The sequence below is a fragment of the Achroia grisella genome, unplaced genomic scaffold, assembly GCF_030625045.1.
Source record: "Achroia grisella isolate CSIRO2021 unplaced genomic scaffold, CSIRO_AGI_Agris_v1 utg5855, whole genome shotgun sequence".
Classification (NCBI taxonomy): Eukaryota; Metazoa; Arthropoda; class Insecta; order Lepidoptera; family Pyralidae; genus Achroia; species Achroia grisella.
The window spans coordinates 19,368-39,114 of NW_026712952.1; the positions used below are offsets into that span (position 1 = coordinate 19,368).

The window sequence follows — 19,747 nt, forward strand, 5'->3', positions numbered from 1 at the left end:
ATATCTGTTAACAATACAATGTCCGAAAATAGTCGAAATTTATGTAATGCCATATATAATAATGTGAATGTGTGTGAAATTCAGATAAAAAAATTAACCTAACTTTTTAATAACAATTTTCATATTTATCTTATTACTATTACTAGAACTTATAATAGATAACACTATCAGAATGTTAAGCATTTCATTTTTCAATTATGTTTTATAATAATATAAATATTTATTAAATTACATTGGATGTATTTAGTTCAAGTGCATAACCGTAGCTTATCTTAGAAACAACGCTTTAATTAAGATATGGTGTCCTTAATAATATTTAATGATTCCTTTTCGTCGTTGTTATTACACTTAATTAGTTTAATTAATACGTTATTATCTTCTTTTTTTTACATATGTATAACTAGCTGCACCCGCGTGAAATTTATAGCTTATATGTTATTTTGATATATTCAAAGAGTAAAGTAGATATATTATATAAATTGTGTGTATGTATAAGTTGTATTGAGAATTTTCATTAAAAATACATTTAGTTCTTACGTGAATAAGCAATAAACATCCACACTTTCGCGTTTCAAAAATTCCTTTCCTTCTAATAATACCTATTAGGTTACTATTATCCGAAACTGGCTAGTATGATATAAATAAATTTAAGTACAGTGAGGAAGAGAATGCATATTTGTTTATTACTGATTTACAATATTATGTAAATATCATAATATTCATTAACAAATTAAATAATTACAGACAAACAAAATTATTAGAACAATATTATGGTAAATATTAAGAGGTATTCACTAAAATACATTACAACACAGTCATACATAATGAAATAGACATAATACTAATACATATTTAATTAGTTAATGCTAGAGTTATGCATAGAATTAAAACTATATGTTTGTTTGAATACAGCTGTACAAATATATCTATTAACTAAATTAAGATTTATACATAATTGACATAATTAGGATGTGCAGTCTTAATTATGTCAATTATAATCTCAGGATTACACATACGCACACACATTTCATTCGTTTCAGTCAAGTAGGTTTTCCATGAACTAATAACATAAACATCTGTTTAGGAAAGGTTTCTTAGAAAAACCACTCCTAACTTTGCGGAACTAAATGATGAAAATTGGTACGATAATATATATGTATTATTGAACAAAATATATAAAATGTGTATTTCAGTATTTTAGAAAATTATATATACATGGTAATTTCGATGCTATTTCGGTGTTGTGGTGTATGAAATATTTTGATAACTACAACAGAAATAGCAATGGTAACTTTTTTACTAATTTATTTTGTTTTTCAAACAGAGAAATCTGTATGTTCTCGTGCGATCGTTTTTCTGGACACCCTTTTTTACTCCGCTAATTGTATTCGAATTATTATTCAATATAAAATAAAATTACACGTTAATCCGGACGATGTGGTTTTACCATCGGTCTATTCATGGAACTAGTTGAGATAGATTTGGTCTTTCGAGCCAGATTTGAACCAGCGACCTACGGATTACCGTACTGTGAATATTTAGTCGTAAAATGCTGGATTAGGTTACCTGGTATGTGAATTAAAACATATTTTATGAATATGCCTATATAAAAACATTTTCTAAACAGATAAATTGTTGTTGCTTCAAGCAAAACTTACTTGACGGAAACAATAGAAAATTGGCACACACTTCTGTTATTCTATAATAATAACATTGATATGTTACATAATATGTAGATTTATAAATCAAATTGAGATGAGAGTAGATCTCCATTATATTTTTTAGATCATGTATTTGTGTTTGTACAGGTATATTTGTATAATACAATTCTAAATCAATATTTATGTGAAACTAGAAAAAAGTTATAGGTACGTACTCTACTACTCAAAAATGTTTCCTATGATATCATAAAAATGTGATAGAACATGTGATTCACTTCAAATGCTTCTACAAAAAAAGCACAATTTTTTATTTAGATTTGTGAATAGGTTTACTTTAATAGCTTTTGTTATCAATTCATGGTGAAAAAAAATCCCTGCGGTCTGGGGTTTTTTACATGATTGAATTACCTACTTGTAACAATGAAAAACTGGCGTCATTCGTGTCTATACATTGATTTAATAATATCAACAATTTTTTTAGGATTTTGAATTTTGGACTTTTGAATATTAGGTATTACGGATATGGATTAACGAACAAATATCTCTAGCAATTAAAAAAAAAAACGTAATGGCAAGAAATATAGATTCGATCTTTTTGAAGTTGAAACATTGTAACAGATTAAATAACTTCCACTTCCTTTTAAGGAAATTCGTTGGATCAGTCCTTTTATTTCGAAGTGACATAATTACTTAATTCTTATTTTTAATTGATTTCAAAAAGGGCACTGTTAATAACGTTGTGTTTTTTATGTTTGTTAGCTTAGAACTCTGTTATTGATAAAACAAACTGATTTTTTTAAAGGATACTTTTCATATTAATTTAGATCATCAGAATCGGTAGAACCAAACTACTGAAGTTTGGTTCTTATATCAATATAGTCGAATAAAATAAGACAGTTTATCATTAGGTAATGACGAACTGCCAACTAAAATAATGTAAACTAATCGTGTCTGCTACATTTTACATTTAGATTTTTAGACTACTAGATTATTTTAGATTTTTTTGTAATACCAAATAATTATAATAACATGTTTTCAAAAAATATTCTCTTGGCTTCACGTTATGAAGGTCATTTTCATTTGCGATTATAAAATGTTCCGGGGTCACAGACCCTGACCTTCTTTTCTATAACTAATTTAAAACCAAAATTAATGTACGCCAATATATGGATCTATAATAATTTATGATTCTATACCAAAATGAACCCTTATCGTTCATCCCCATTCGTTCGTCATTCGTACATGGTAGTTTCTGAAATATAATTCTCTATCATTATATTACAGAAACTACCAAAGCCCAATTTTTAATTTGGATTGGTATTAGATAACTGTTGCTGATCCAATGTTATTAGAAATGAAGAAAATTAAAGATGTTCTTATTTTCTTTGCAAGTGGGTTCAATATGAAGCTGAAAATGTCAAAGTTCATGTATTGGTTTTAATATGTGTCGGACTTCATTTGCTTATAACCTTTCTCCATCTTTTTATTAAGCAAGTCTTTTTGTACTGGTATTATCCGGATAATATCTGTTTTAAATCTCCAACCAAACTGGTGTTTGTTTTTCTTTTTTACCACTCAAGAAAATACCTAGTGTTAAACGAGAAAAACTTGCAAGACATTAATTAGCTTCATGCAATTTTTATATGTCAAGATCATTAAGATATTTACCTAATGATCTTGGAATATAAAATAGCAGCAGAGCGATAATCTATACTAATATTATATAGAGTAAAGTTTGTGAGTTTGTCGGGGATAATCTCTAGATCTACTGAACTGATTTTAATAATTATTTTAGTGTTGAATATTCCGTTTATCGAGAAAGGTATAGGCAAATAATACGACTAGTAGAAGTAGAACGCAGTGAACATTGTTGCAATAACTAATCTAATATATAAAAAATTCGTGTCACAGAGTTTTCTATCGAGTTAGATATACAACCATTTGATTTATATTATTATATTATTCAACCATTCGAGGAAAACTTCTCCAAACAGAGTTTATGAAATTATTGGCGTATATATTAGACTTAAGAATTGGTATTGTTTTACCCCAAAGCTTGCCGTTGACCCGGCAACTAGTAGATCTTAAATATATTTCTTATATTAAATAACAATTGTTTAGAGTATCTACTACATACGTATATGTTTTTAATGTACATATATATATGTATATTAAAAACAAAACCAAAACAATTTATATTAGTTCACTCTCACAAACAACTCTTATTTAGTGCGTCATTTGTATTCTATTTTATGTGAATAAATCTTAAATAAAATAAAAAATAAAGCAATAATTCTAAGTAAATAAATATAACATGTACATCATTCTAAATATCCTTCGTCGTGATGTTTGTTTCGAGAGAAACTACTTAACTCTTTGTTTATTAAAATCTCGTGTATAACTGACAAGTTTCAACTTAAAAGATACTTTTTATTATCTTTATATAATATTAAAATTATTTATACTAAGCCACAACAATATATGACTCGGTCAGTTACATATGCAAGTGTATTATTGTATCTTTAGCTAATTAATTCATAATTGGTCGTACAAAAAAATACAATTGTATCACGAAACCTATTCAAACCGGTTAAAGGTCACAACAAAATAAAATAGTACTTTGTATTTAAATAACAGATGTTTATCATTGAGTATGAACAAGTGTACTATAATTATCGGAAGTCACAACACATTTGGTGATAAAACGTTTTTATTGTACACATATTAAATCACAATCTTGATAGATAGCGCGATAAAAATATAATTTTGTATTATATACACAAGTGCAATCAGTACGTATTTACGACAGGTGAAATAAATATGTAAACACTTTTATAACTGCTTTGTCATATAATGCAGAATGAAAAATACAGTCTTCTGCAATCCTATAATATATACAGAGAAAGATCCACGGTTGCCGAAAACCAGGTAGAAGAGGAAACGCCACTATACATCCTATGTGGTTGTAGCCCACTCATGCATAAGTGAAATATCATCTTAGGAATGTATATACACCTGAGGAGATAAAACCAACGCTCCTAAGAATATCTCTTTTAATTCCTGTCCCTCCCGGGGCTAGGCAGCGTACTTTGAAAAAGGGGGATCACAATGACAATAGCCTAAAAGCCCCAATGAAATCTTTAGACATGTACTAATAAAAAGTGGGTTTAAAATATTTAAATCAACCTAAAGTTACTATACTCTTATTTAAAGATAGTAGATCTCTCTAAAACATATTTTTAATGAAAATGATCTAAAAATATCCATAATACTATTCCAACTTGATATCATAAGTAATAGAATCACATAATAATTATATTTTATTTAATTAGATACGGAATCCTAAGAACTGATAAATATTAAACTGATAATAAAATTAGTCATGTATGTGAAAGCCTCTTATGTCAGAGATTATCACTGTTTACCTTATCATTCTTAGTAGGGGGAAACTATAACAATGTATGAAATACAAATTACTTTAATTATTATCACTTTATTATTAACTAGGTCTTTCCTGTCGCTTTGTCCGATTTGTGTTAACCACAATGGGCTAACTGACCTAACTTCATGTAGCCTTACCATATCGTATACTATAAGCACAGGAGGATGCAGCATTAATGTATTTTAAAAGACATTACTTATTTTCATAAATAAATACAGGTATATGTATAATAGGAATATAGGTAAATATGTTCATATATACTTAAACCTACTTCAACGTGATGGCCAAGGCGAAATTACTTAATATCGACCTAGGATGCCTTTAATATGTAGCTACTTATTGTACGTTAGACCATACCATAGACTAAGTATAATGTAGCTGAGGCTAATTAGAGACAATGTATAGATATGATGAACTGCAACTTTATCATATCATACTTAGAGATTACTCTATGGCAGTGATGGACAAAGATGTCCCGTGGGTCAACTCCGGCCCTCAAAAGTTATTAATCCGGCCTGCCGAGGGTCCATCGATATGGATAGTATGGACCGCTATAATTACGTTATAATGGGCGAGAAGTATAAGGTAGATTCTGCTTAGTAAAATAATAGATGCATAATCTATAAATAACATGGACCAAAGATGTACATAGTGGGAACATAGAAGCAAACACATAGACATAAACGCAATTTATTTTTTATAATATTATGATTTAAAAAATGCATTTCTTTCTATAATCTGGCTCTCCTCTAGAATTTCTTAAACTTTGTGGCCCCATTAAAAAAGTTCGCGTACCGCTGCTCTACGGTATGGATTTCTATCATACATTAATTAAGGCACACCAATTTCAGTAATAATTGTTCTGTCTAGGTATATATAGGTAGTCACATTTTAATAGGTGTGTGTGTGTGTGTATTTGTGTGGTGTAGTTTGTGTGGGTGTGTGTGAAATCGCAAAATTAAAGAATTAGGAGATTTCGATGATGGCGGGGTCCTAGGGGGAGATTTTATTATATAAAGTTTGGGACTTCACTTACATAATGCCACACTTTGTCACGGTCACAGTGTTACACACATGTCCCAGTTGCAGAACTGCAAGTTGTTATAAAAATAATAATTTAAGTGAACTTAGATGTGTATTATGTTTATTTATTTTTTGTTTGAGAGACATTCAGGTCGATAATTACATTGTTTCATTTCTAACCTTTATCAACCCATCAGTCACAATATAAACTACTACCGTATTCATTATCAGCATCATTTGCAAATTTTTACGTATAATTTCAGCAGTGGAATCTTTCATTTTAGGCAATTGAGCCAGTATGCTAGCAGTTACATTTTTTTATTATTTTATCACTGTGCTCATCGATTCCATTCGCAAGTACTTAGCAATGCGGTAGCAACTAAATTATAATTGGTTTTGCCTCTCACTCAGAGGTTATGATTATAAGGTTTTTGTTTCCGCAATCCTTCGTATTTCTAAGGACATCTATTTATCAGTTAATCGTTTAAATTATGTAATAGTTTAAACTAATAAGTTTTTAAATATGTAATATATTTCTACATCGCGGTTTTAGTTCAAAACGTATGGAGAGATTTAGAGAGAAGGTAATGTGCATTCTAATATATAATAAAAAGGCGAAATAATTGACTTATTAATAAAATAATGCTTAATTATGTAGACGTTTTATTTATTGTTGTCTTTAATTTTATTAGCAATAAATGTACAAGTTACGAAAACATAACTTAATGATATTATAAACTCGAATGTTTGTGAGTACGGTTGTTTAGATGTTTGTTGTTACTCTTCGACGCAAAAACTTTTGAAGGGATTTTGATGAAATTTTACAGTACAGTAGCTTAAAAATCCGTGAAACCGCGGAAATAGACAGTCTGTAATTAAACAAAAGATATATAAAAAAATCGATATTCTCCCTCAGTGAAATGCGAACATGTCAACCACAATATGGACAGTTGACAATGCCTTTGACCACTCCAGCTCAAATACCGATAATAATGTCATGAAGAAATTTATTTATTTTATCATTACAATTGTTTCACTATAGCCAAGATATCGTGTAAGTAGCGTATAGTAATTGCACACAAAATACGAGTACAGTATAGAATAACTTCCTTTGTTAGATCGGTTAAAAACCCGGAGTTACATGAGTAATAATCAAATAATACTTTTTTCTATCACCACATACTGTAAACACGGCCTTCATTAGTCAGTATATCAAGTAGGTACTTATGTATGTTTACAACTGAGGGTTTTTCATACAACACCTTAGCGGCGAGTAATATCAAGTTTAAAGAAGAACGTCTCACCTAAACTAATATAATAAACGCGAAAGTTTGCGAGTATAGATGGATGATTGTTACTGTTTCACGCAAAAATTACTGAACGGATTTTGATGAAACTGTACAATAATATAGCTTATATATCAGAATAACACATAGGCTATAATTACAAAATATATTATGTGAATTGGGTGAAATATAACGTTAAATGTCAAGTAAGTGTAATGCAAAGTTGCGCGGGTCAGCTAGTAGAATATAATTGTAAATTCATTGTAATATAAAAAATAACAGTCAATATTACATCGAATTAAAATATAGAAGTAGGATATTGAAGTGAAACCCAATAATTATATTTTTTATAATAGTCGTCTTTAAGTGTTTGCTTTAAGCGATAATGCTGCTTTTGTTTAGCATATTTATGCAAAATTTTATATTGTAATTATTTTTAAGTGCGAAGTAAAGAGTTGTAAATAGGACTCTATTTTCCGCAATCAGTCTCTCGACCCAGATGGTCGTCATACTTAGGTAGTAAAGAATGTTATAGAACTTTAATTCTTTTAAGATTTTACGATACGCACAATAATAAATACTACGTAGTATTATCATAGTAACCTTTCAGTGTTTGTTTTTTTATTATTGAGACTTACATCCGTTTAGTGTCTAGTCAACTACCGACATCCTTTGTTGCTCGACAAATCTTTTGTCATTTTATTTTAATCCAACCTTTATAAACAATGTAACGAGGAAAAAGAAAACTTCTTGGTTAATTGTCCACGATGGGCTAACTGATATTACATCAGTTAGCCCATCGTGGAAAGGATTTTAAACATAAACCATTCATTAAAAAAACTAACGCAAGTGAAGTACAAATACGACTTTATAAAAGTTATCCTGTAATTAAATACAGTTATTTACTTATTGGGAAAACTAAGTTACCTTATAAAGTGACTAGAAGGAAACTAAAGAAAAAGGAAATAGAATAGACACTCTCACGTACCTACTTTGAAAAATTAAGTAGGTATAACTTCCCAGCTTGATTGAGTGCGCAGCGGTTTCTATATTTATTGTCGCACTAGCTGAGCCGCGCTACTTCATTTGCAATTACTTGATATTTATCGTTATATTTCGCCCAATATCTAGAATATCTTTTTTAATTAATGCCTATATATCATTCTAATGTATAAGTTATATTATTGTTAAGTTTTAACAAAATCCGTTCAGTCATTTTTGCGTGTTCTATCAATTTTTGCAATCCATCCATACTCACAAACTTTGGCGTTTATAAGTGAGATGTCTGATCCTTTTTTAGAACAACCTTTATTTAAACTTGCTCATTCTTTTTATGATGCTGACTCATCATAAGAATTTCATGTCATTCATTGTCATGGAATCATCAGTCTAGTCTGATAGTGTATGGAAAGAACGCCATTGGATCTTGGAAATAAATAATTCAACTCCACAAGTACCCCTTTCATTGGGCTCAAATTTTGAGAAAAAATATTATGCAACCTATATTTTTCATTAGGTCACAATCATATACGGGCTTAAAAGTATCTATATAGTGTAAATTTGTGATTGTAAAAGAGAATTCAACTAGACAGGAAGCCTGTATCTCCGTAGATCAAAACTTATCCCTCGTTTGTGCTGTGATTATGTTCATAGCATCATAGAGTCAATGAATATAATACCTTCATTGACCTACACCTTCAGTGTTTGTAATATGCCTACTACAAGCACTAGTATAGTTACATACCTTAGTGATAATAATTAAAGTACAAACAATTATAGGCATACAATGTTGTCGTCCAACCAGTTTGTCGACTCAGATTGCGAGCAAAAAAATGTTAGTATATCAGACATACTTTATCTGGTAGGTACAAATTATAGGGTACAGTAGATATACTTTTCCGATCCGATCCGTGGAAAAATCTAGTCTTTTAGTGTTTTATTTATACACTTTTCTGTACTAGATACAGTACTAAAGCATTCAATCAATTTAAATGAATTAGTACAAAGGACGGTCTTATCGCTATAGAAATCCAGACAACCTTTGACTAGGGAAGGTAATGATAAGAGAACGACATAAGTGTAGACTCCGAAAGTTACAACAGGGATAATATGTATCTAAATTTTGTCGGTCTCAGTGGCCTAGCAGTTTAGCACACCGCAATACTTCCGATTGTCGCGGGTTCGACTCCTCGCATGGCACAAAGATTTGTATTCATAATTATGATTGTTTACATCGGTCTGGGTGTTTTCTATGTATAATATGTATGTACTTACGAAAAAAAGATATATCTATGTATTTGTATCAGTTATCAAGTACCTATAACACAAGCTTGATTTAGTTTAACTTAGCTCTAGATGGAGCTGTGTGAATTGTCTTGAGATATTATTATTAAGTAAATAATAATAATAATCCAGGACAGCGCCATGTAATCCCAAGACAAGCAGAGCTTGTGTTATAGGTACACGACAACTAATACAATTACACTTTTTTTTATAAAACATACATATTATATAAAGAAACACTCAGACGAATACAAACAGTAATAAATTAATGCATGGATGGACAAAATCGCATCATAAGGGTTTTTGTTTACTCTTTTATTACGGAACCTTAATAATAAATCCACCATGAATGTTGTTGTATTTAAAATGGTCATCTACCGTAGTTGTAGGTATAAATTCTTCGCAAAAGTATAAAAATAAACAAATGGCTCTGTTTTTCTATTTAGAATATGACATTTTTTTATATAACTGTGAAGAATATGCTAATGGTTTTGTTACGTTTTTTATATCTATTTATTTATTAACTACCTGTTAGCAGTCTAAGTTGCCTTTTTTATGAGAGAAAACATAGCTTACGTACTTTTCATTATGAACAATCTTTTTTCACGACAAATTTCATGACATTGATTCATTAACAAACAGATAGACGTACTTTCTCAATAATAATACCTATCACCATGAATGAAATAAATTATACTAGTACTATTTGGTACTGTCCAATAATCCTGGTAAAATATAAGATGTATGTGCTCTGTACCCTACAGATTTTCTTTATATGTGAGTCGATTATTATTTATTACTTTTTTCCCTAGTTACAGGAACTAAGTAAATCGGGATTTTTATATTCCGCTTTTATATACCTATGCTTTGCGACAAAGAAATCGTCAAATTGGAATCGTCGATAATGGAATGTGGGAAACAACATCACTAAAATTTCATCACGAGACTTTTTCTATTCTAATGATGTTGGCGTAGGGGTCGAGTGCGAATAGCGCCATCGTAATTTTGATCCCCGATTAATGGACAGCAAATCAATCTGAGGAGATGTTGCCCGGGGTACCCCTCATGCATTGTCATTGTCGTCTAACATGTTGCCTCAGTGCTTAGTCATTTTAATGTTGCGCCCTTCCAACTGAAACACAGCTTACAAAGTAATCTGCTGGCATGATGTAGATGATTTTTAAAAAATAAATATTTTCAAAATAAAATGGATACTTAAAGTCCAAAATAGTCTGTGTAAGTACAGTTTTACGCCCTTGATTCAATACATCATCGTCAAAGGTTATCGTTTGGTCATGATTATTTACATTTCTAGTAGACGTTATTAACTGTGATTATGGATTACGATTATACATATATTATTATGATCATGCTGTTTGTATAATAATAAATTTTGTAACCTTACAACCGAAAATAGACAATATTTCGTCAAGGGCGAGTAGAACTAGCGCCCTTCATGTATGAAATCGTCTCTAAAATTAATAAAAACTCTTTACTTATTGTTTTATATTTTTGTTAATAGCTATATATATAATTATATATGATGAAGCTGTTAATGTGATAATCAATTTAACCTTACAAATGAAAATAGATAATAATTTATCAAGAGCGAGTATAATCCACACCGTTCAGGTATAAAATCGTCCCTAAAATTATTTTTTTATTTATTTTTTTTAGGATTAGCCATCTGTATACTGCGGTACTCGTGATCGTTAGACCCTTTCCCCATTTTGCCACTAATGTGACTTTTTTGAGAGAGTTTCCCATTCAATTAAATCTAGAGTATGACATAACATATTTTGAAATATGACGCTCTTACCACTCAACATAAGACGTTGATTTATGGATGGCTCCTTATGATTGTATATGTAAATAAACGAATGTTTAATTGTCTTTACATCTAATTTTACGAGTATGTAAGGTGCAATAAAGAATTAATTTAATATATATCGCTTAGTATGTGAGTACAACTAGCACGTAACCGGTTTTTATTAATAATGTAGATATACTTATCGGAGACTGATAAATAAGCTGACGACCCACCTGGATGGAAAGTATTGAACGTCGCTTATAAATATATCATCTATATACATAAACAACACCAAGGACATCTACATATATATACATATATATATGGAGGATGATAAGTTGAGGTAAGTTGCTGAGGCTGTTGCATCCAGGTAAATTCACCAGTAATTTGGCACGATGATTTCCTGGCGGGACTGCGTGGAGGGCAATCTGACATGTTGCACTGCTAGTATTGCTGTTATTAGTCCACATTACTATGTAATATTATCTTATCTGTGACATTACTAACAATTCTCTTCCTACCCTGCATTAATAAATTATTTGTAAGGATAATGCATTGCTGGTATATTGTAGAAGATGAGAATATTTATAGATAAGACCATAACGGCAAACATTGAAAAATGTATAATATTTTTTTATGTTAATCTACTACTATGAATTTTAGTGTTGCTACCAATTTTATAAATATGTATCGTAGTATCTTAAGTACCTTATAAGTAAAAACAGCGCGGCATTTCCCGAAATGCTGCGCTGTTTTAATCTACACTAATTTTATATTTTGATTTTCTATTTTTATGAACTAAACGTTATTATTTAGATTTGCAATTTATGGAATGCTTAAAAAAGAAAACAATATTCATGTTTTATTAAATCATCAGTATTCATACCTTTTAAAAAAAAACCGGATAGAGGTCTATTTCAAAAATATACAGATCACACTTGGCCGTTTTGCGGAAAAAATAGAATTTTACGCTGTCATAATGATAGTATATATGTTGTGTTGTATACTGGCAACATGTTTTTAATTAAATTAAAACGTCTGTGGCGCCGCGACAATACGAATGTTGTGGCGCGAACTAATTCTACACGTGTTATTGTGAGTCATCCGACTTTGCAAAAATATAATAATTGTGTTCATTATTAGCATAACATTATTTTGGTATCTAGACTTTCAAGGATAATATCATTAAATTTAGATATTCACGTAAATTTTGATTAAAAATGGACTTATTTTGAAATCTGACACGAAATTAGATAACGATACCAAATAATCAATATTAGGTATGATGATAATAGCATAACAAATAATGAATATTCAAAGATTTATCTGTGGCATATTGCTCTTAATATTAAAGTGCCTTGGCATCAGAATAAATAATTTACCTATTTATTATGACCGTGGCGTATTTGATATTGACACCCGGAATCATAAAGGTCCTTGAGCCATAATTATTTTTTTATGATAACGAATACAACATTATAAGTCAATGACGGTTTTATTTTTTAATCTATGAATTTTAAGGGTTTTTTTATTATTCGAACTGAAACGCAGTTAGCTACAAATAGATAATAAGTGCAGACTAAAGTAAGTTGACAAATTGACAAACACGCCCTGCAGCTCGGTGGAGCGACACATACGTAGGTTTGCATGTAACTGGACGAGAACGGCTGAAGGGCCCAGCGTGCCTTGAGCACATGTCCAGCAGTGGGCTGATAATAATGAGAGTAAATTAATTCACTTTAGTATTTAAATAATATTTTATCATATTGTGGATACACATATCACATTTTCGTAATATCCTGTCCATTTTTAAAACAATTACCTACCTATAAAATCATAGATATATATATATATATATATATATTGGGAATATGACATTTCCATGGTCTGAAAAGTAATTCATGTAATATAATAATAATTAAATACAGAGTGATCTAGACAAGTACCTACAGTTTTTTTTATTGGTACTATAGGTATAGATAACTGATACAAATACACAAAATATATATTTTTTAAATATACCCCGACCAATACAAACAATCGTACTTATGAATTCAAATGTTCGTACCGTGCGAGGAATCGAACCCGCGACCATTGAGAATAAAGAGGTGTGCAAAATCGCTAAACCAACGAGGCCGTTAAATTTGACCTCTACTGACAGCATTCTTTTTATTAGTCTGTTTTCTTCTAGTGACCTACATACTTGATCTAAAGTTCTAAAAATATCAGCGTAATTATTTTAAAAGTATACAAGTATATAGAAATGTAGTCCTGCAATAACTCTATTGATGTTATTTTGTATTTTGATAGTAATTAATTTCTTCTATAGAGTTTATGTATTGTATATAAAAATAGGAATATGAATTTTGTCATATAGACAAATGTGATTTGTCATATAGTAATATTATGTAATATTATGTTATCTGTGGTAATATGAAGATATCTCGCTAGTATAAAATTATACAATAAATAATACGTACAAATTAATTTATGCGTATTATTTATTATATATAACATATTTATATTAATTAGTAAGACCATTTATGTTGTACAAATATTGTACCATTTAACTAGTATAGCTACAAGGGTATTATTGAAGTAAATCATTTAGATATATTGAATATTGTTTAATAGGTTTTGTAATCCTAGAGATCGGTTTGATGTAGAATGCAATCTCGAAACAATGTTTTCAGGCACTCATTGGTTGAATAGTTTATTCTGAAGGATTTGTTCTACCAACCGGTTTGCAGTCCAGTTCCAAATTTTAAAACATAATAGTGATATCCTCAGTATCGTTTGTGTGTGTTAACAATATGTTATTGACAAATTAGTAAGTAATATATTATAATAATCTTTATTTTACTGCTCACAAGGAATCGCGTGACATAATATACCTACTTCATTTAATAACAATTTTATTCTGAAACGATTAGTGTAAAAAAATGAAAACAAATAGAGAGACCATATTCCCACGAAAATGAATTAGTGTTGTTTTCAAAGTAAATAGAGATACCACGAAATAAAAAAATTGAATTAAATAGTGTTGTTCTCTATATTTTACGAACTTCTAGCACCTACAATTATTAAAAAAAGATGTTATCGCCTGAGACAGATTTTTCGATACAAATAAAAATAAACATAAAATACTACGAGTTATATAAGGAGCTGCATTCAACATAAGTCAAGGTGATCGATATCTAAATTATATAATAATATATATCACGATCGATAATTAGTTTTTTTAGTTATAAAAATAACAAAGTATTTATTAATAATATTAGTCATTGTACGTATCATTTAAATTGTATTTATAATTACGATGGCGATAAAAGCAAATGCTTTTCATACCATTTTTGTGTGTTTGTTTTATATAACATAGATAGATAGTTTTTTATATATGATTTTACTATAATTTACATTTACTACCTAAACTATTCGTCACATTTTCTAATTACTACAATATTTTTCTTTGCAGCTCCGCTCCTATTGACCATAGCGTGATGTTATATAGCCTATAGACTTCCTTGGATAAATGTGTTAAGGAACACGAATTTTGAAAATCGGATCGGTCGTCTCTGGTACTACTGAGTTCTGGAGTATAGACCGAACATCCAAATTTACGAATTTTCCTCTATATAATATACAAGTAAAAATTTTCCTTAGGTTCATTGTCAACAAGCATACCTAACAAACAATGCGCACTATTTGAATTATATATTCTTGGTTTTTCTTGCAAATTAAATAATGTACCGACAAACAAAACATACTTTTTTGTATAAGTAAATAGATTACCAGATAGGTAATCTTATCCATTGTTTGCTCATCAACATACCTAAATCCGGAAAATTCGCGGACGGACAGAAAAATGTACAGATTAGATATATTAACATAATTATCAGAAATATTGTTCCGTCAAGTAATTTTTAGGGGTCCCTACCAGAATAAAACGAAAAGGTCAGTTCTGTGTGTTCACACAATCTTTTCTTTTATGTTATTGAGAAAAAAACTTACTAATATTATACACGAGAAAGTTTGTGTGCGGATGGATGTTTGTTACTCATTCATGTAAAAATCACCGAATAGATTTTAATGAAACTTTGCAATAATATAGCTTATACATCAGAATAAAATATAGGCTATAAATTTCGCGTGGGTGAAACCGCGGGTACATCATTATAATTATAAATAAATTTAATTATGATTATTAATAAGAATTAGGTATTCATATATGTGTAAAACCTAAAACGTATAATCAATTATTTATATTTAATCAATTACTGTTAGGTAATTCGCTGTAATGTGGTGTATATTACAGATTACCTAACAAAAATTGATTACCTTAAAAGAATTGCTTGCGTTGCATTGTTTGTATTGCAATAAATAAAATTTTATACCTATATTGTACACAATATACCTGTGTATTTACAAGTTATATTACGACTTGTCTGTCGATATGATTCATTGATTTATTAATATTGCCTGCCAACAAATCAGGATTTTTCAAAATTGCATACCTTTTATATTAGAGATAAAAGATTGCCTATGTCCATCCCCGTAATACATGTATTTTCATAGATCTATTTTCATGCCATATATCAATAAGATCCATTCAGCCGTTTAGTAGGTAAAAGGTAACCAGTTGACAGTTTGTCAACTGGTTACCTTTTACCTTGTACGTTTGTACACACAAATTTATAATATTAGTGTGGTGGGGGAAGGGTGTTGTTGAGTGATGTGGACTGATGAGTCCAATGCTAGCAATGTATTATGTCAGGTTGACTTCCACGCGGTTCCCTCTGGAAATCATCCTATTAGATTTGGCCTAGCTGACCTCTTGATTACCTGACCTATTGATCTTATCATCCTCCACTGGTGATCTGCCAGCGTAAATCGTTAGCGCAGTCGGGTGCACCATTATCATCTATAAGAAATTCCCCATGGGTCCAAATTCTCTTGATTACTGTAGTCTTATAACTGACCTTATGGGACAATAATCCTTAGTATCAGGAAAAGGCAATGGCGTTCTCGCATATACGGATAGCACCATACTTTCAAATTCATACTTCATCAATGAGAAAATTCTGGTGAATCTGTTACGATGACCTAACTGATCTGACCTCATGTTCATCTTATCATCCTCCACTGGTGTCCAGCCCTTGCAGCAAAACCGTTAGTGCAAGTGCACATGCACCGCTTGCATTAACGGTTTACGCTGGCGGGCTATTCCGTTATTTATTTATTTAAACCTTCAACAGTGTAAAGTCCTAACTCACAAGCTAGCATAAGCCGTATACCTAGAGTAAGTTCCTTCCCAAAATAAGGATATACATTAACAACACAGAATCAAGAATATACTGACAATTACACACTGTGTTAAGGAATTCTGTCTTCTGAATGCGCTCCACGAGTCAAATCATTAGTTGTTAACGAAGAACTTGTTAAGATCATTAACTGATACAATTATCGAAACAATGATCGTCAATTTAACAATCGATTACAATTAATATAATACACATGGCGCGAATCTCTGAAGGTCAAGGTACTGAATTCGTCCTTTTTTTTGCACGAGATTCTGGTAAAACAGAACGGTAAAATCGACGAGCGCCGTCTGGTGTTAGGGATGTATCGATACTAGGTATCGGTACCGTAATTAAGTATTTAAGTACTATTAAAATCATCTTTCCATAATACATGAGTACATTACGATGAGTACACCGAAAGTATCGACAACTTACTCATATCTATGCCTTTTGAACTGCTTTATAGGAATATAAAAAGAATTAAACGGTATCCAATTATCCTGTCATTTTGCATTTTGAATGACCTCTGTCTACGTAATTAGGTATTGAGTCCTATCATTATTAACTTTCGTGTTCTTAATAAATTATTGATATAAAGAAGCCGCTCTGAACACAAATAATTTTATGGTAACCAAGATTACCTCTCTCGACATATCAACTGGGTTACAGTAGCCGTGGTCACGATATATCTGTTAAGACCCGGTTAACTATATTTTCAATGACTTTTTAGGTAGTAGTACAAAAAATAAAAACATAAGGTTTATTTTTTTATTCCGAAATAATGAAGTTTCTTTTCACTAAATATTCATCAATTTTTCTAAAAATACGACTATCGAGTAGTATCGCAATATGGATTTGAAGTCAAAAATACTTGGTACGAAAGTATCGAGTATTTTTTTGTATTAAAACATCCCTATCCTTGTATTGAACCGGTTCCTTCGGATGACATCAGGTTTATTAGCTACAATGTTCCTGTCGGCTTATCATTATCATTGACTGTGAATTACGGAATGTTGTTTTGATTACTAAAAATAAATTTGTTATGTATAAAAAGGTCTGTAGTAAAAAACTTGTATGTGGGTGGAACCGGTGAGGTGTCTCTATCTCGATTTGCTGATTCGTCTCTTTCATAGCGATATAATTCAGCAAGTATTGTATGTATGCATTTAATATATATATATTTATATTTTATATTATAAACATATATATTTTATATTATAAACATATATGTGTATATAGTATTTTGCGACAAAACATCGTTCTTTTAGTTCTTTTTATCTTCTATACATGACAATGTATGGACGTACGAAATTTATATTTTAATTACAATTATCATACATATAGGTTAGTATATATATATCGGGAGATAGGTAATCTTATCAAAGTCCTGCTATGCATCAAATAAAAATAAAATCTGGAAAAATTTTCAAACAGATAAAATAGATGAATAGATTAGATAAATTTTAATGTTCAAGGATACATTCAGAATTATGTTACAACAACAACAACTACAATTACAGAGTTAATTCTGTGTTTTTAGGGTTTCAATACGTAATCTTAAGAACAAAAAAATTGTTATTAGAAAGCACGTACGGACGTTAATCTATCAGGGTTCAACAACAATTAACAAATGCTGTTGTTATAAATTCGGAAAGGTTTTATGCATTGTTTACAGCCTTTATCCAAAACGCTAAATAAAATTTAAAACAAATAAAGAATCTTGAAAACAATTTTAAAAACATGTTTTGAACACATAACTGTACTCTACGTCGGCAAGGAAAAATATATTAATACAGAGATCTTGGCTTGCAGAAATAACTAAAATGTCCGTCATTATTATTTTTTTTGTATAAATAACTTCATTTTTTTATTGGGGTGTTTGGGCTATTGTCATGTGCTTAGACCTGTAGCAATGCTAACTATATAGATCTATTATGCTCGCCCTTTTTCAGAGTTTGCTACCTAAACCCATTTATTAAGATTATTATCTATCACCGATGGAAAGAAATCAAAATGAACACAAACTCTATGTCATAGTTTTATTCAAGAGTATCTATATTGTTAGACTTTGTAGACCTGTTTAATTATCATTTTGATTTTCTACAATACCCTGAAAATATTGAAGATATTATAAAAATTGCTGTGTCACTAAACTTCGACAAATGTACCAGATTTGAGGAGTTCAAAAATAAATTATAAACATTTTAGGCCTTTTCCTATATTTATCAGTATATATTTCTAATATATAGAAAGTATGTGTTTAGTAATTTTGTTTAGTTATGGATTTTAGGGACAATATTAATTTTTTTGAATGGAATATAACTTACACGAGTAAACAATATGCGTAATATACCTACTAAACACGGGTTCTTATAAAGAGACATGTGCATTATTGCGCATATAAAAAAAATACTGTACATTGTATCAAACTTGATCATGCAGGAAATCTATTCAAGGAATATAATAATAAAATGGAAAAATATATCGACTTACTTTTAGACATCATCCCTTGAGACACTTTCAGAGTAATGTTGAACTCTATATCTGCTGGGGTATGCGAAAGATTTGGCATGGTCACCTGCAGCGTCCTGCATTGATTATCAGACTCTTTCATCTTCCTTCTTACACCCTGCAGTGTTTTCAGTACACTAGTCATTTTAATTGATAACTATTAACACAAAAGTTTTTACTAAAACACTATGTATAATATTTATTTAAAATATCGTTTTGTTCGCAGAATTATATTTGCCGCGATTACGTTTTGTATAGAGTAAGGTGCGTGAAACGCGAGCGCGTTCAGTGGCTACCATTTAAAGACTGCAAGTTCTTTCATGCTTAGTTTCATAGTCGTGTGGAATTTGATTATACACTAACAATGACCTGCAATATCAATAATATTATGTGTGGCTCTTAACAACCTTAATTAGGTATTAAATAACATA

The 19,747-nt window shown here is 30.2% G+C and overlaps 1 protein-coding gene across 1 annotated transcript in view; it reads right to left on the reverse strand.

The window, feature by feature from the left end:
* Positions 1–19,536, reverse strand: part of LOC131848765 (ATP-binding cassette sub-family G member 4-like) — a 31,897-nt gene extending 12,361 nt beyond the window's left edge. The window contains exon 1 of the mRNA XM_059198695.1: positions 19,299–19,536. Within this exon, the coding sequence (XP_059054678.1) occupies positions 19,299–19,461 (163 nt within the window). The 5' untranslated portion in view covers positions 19,462–19,536. The remainder of the gene's footprint in view (positions 1–19,298) is intronic.
* Positions 19,537–19,747: the final 211 nt, after the last annotated feature.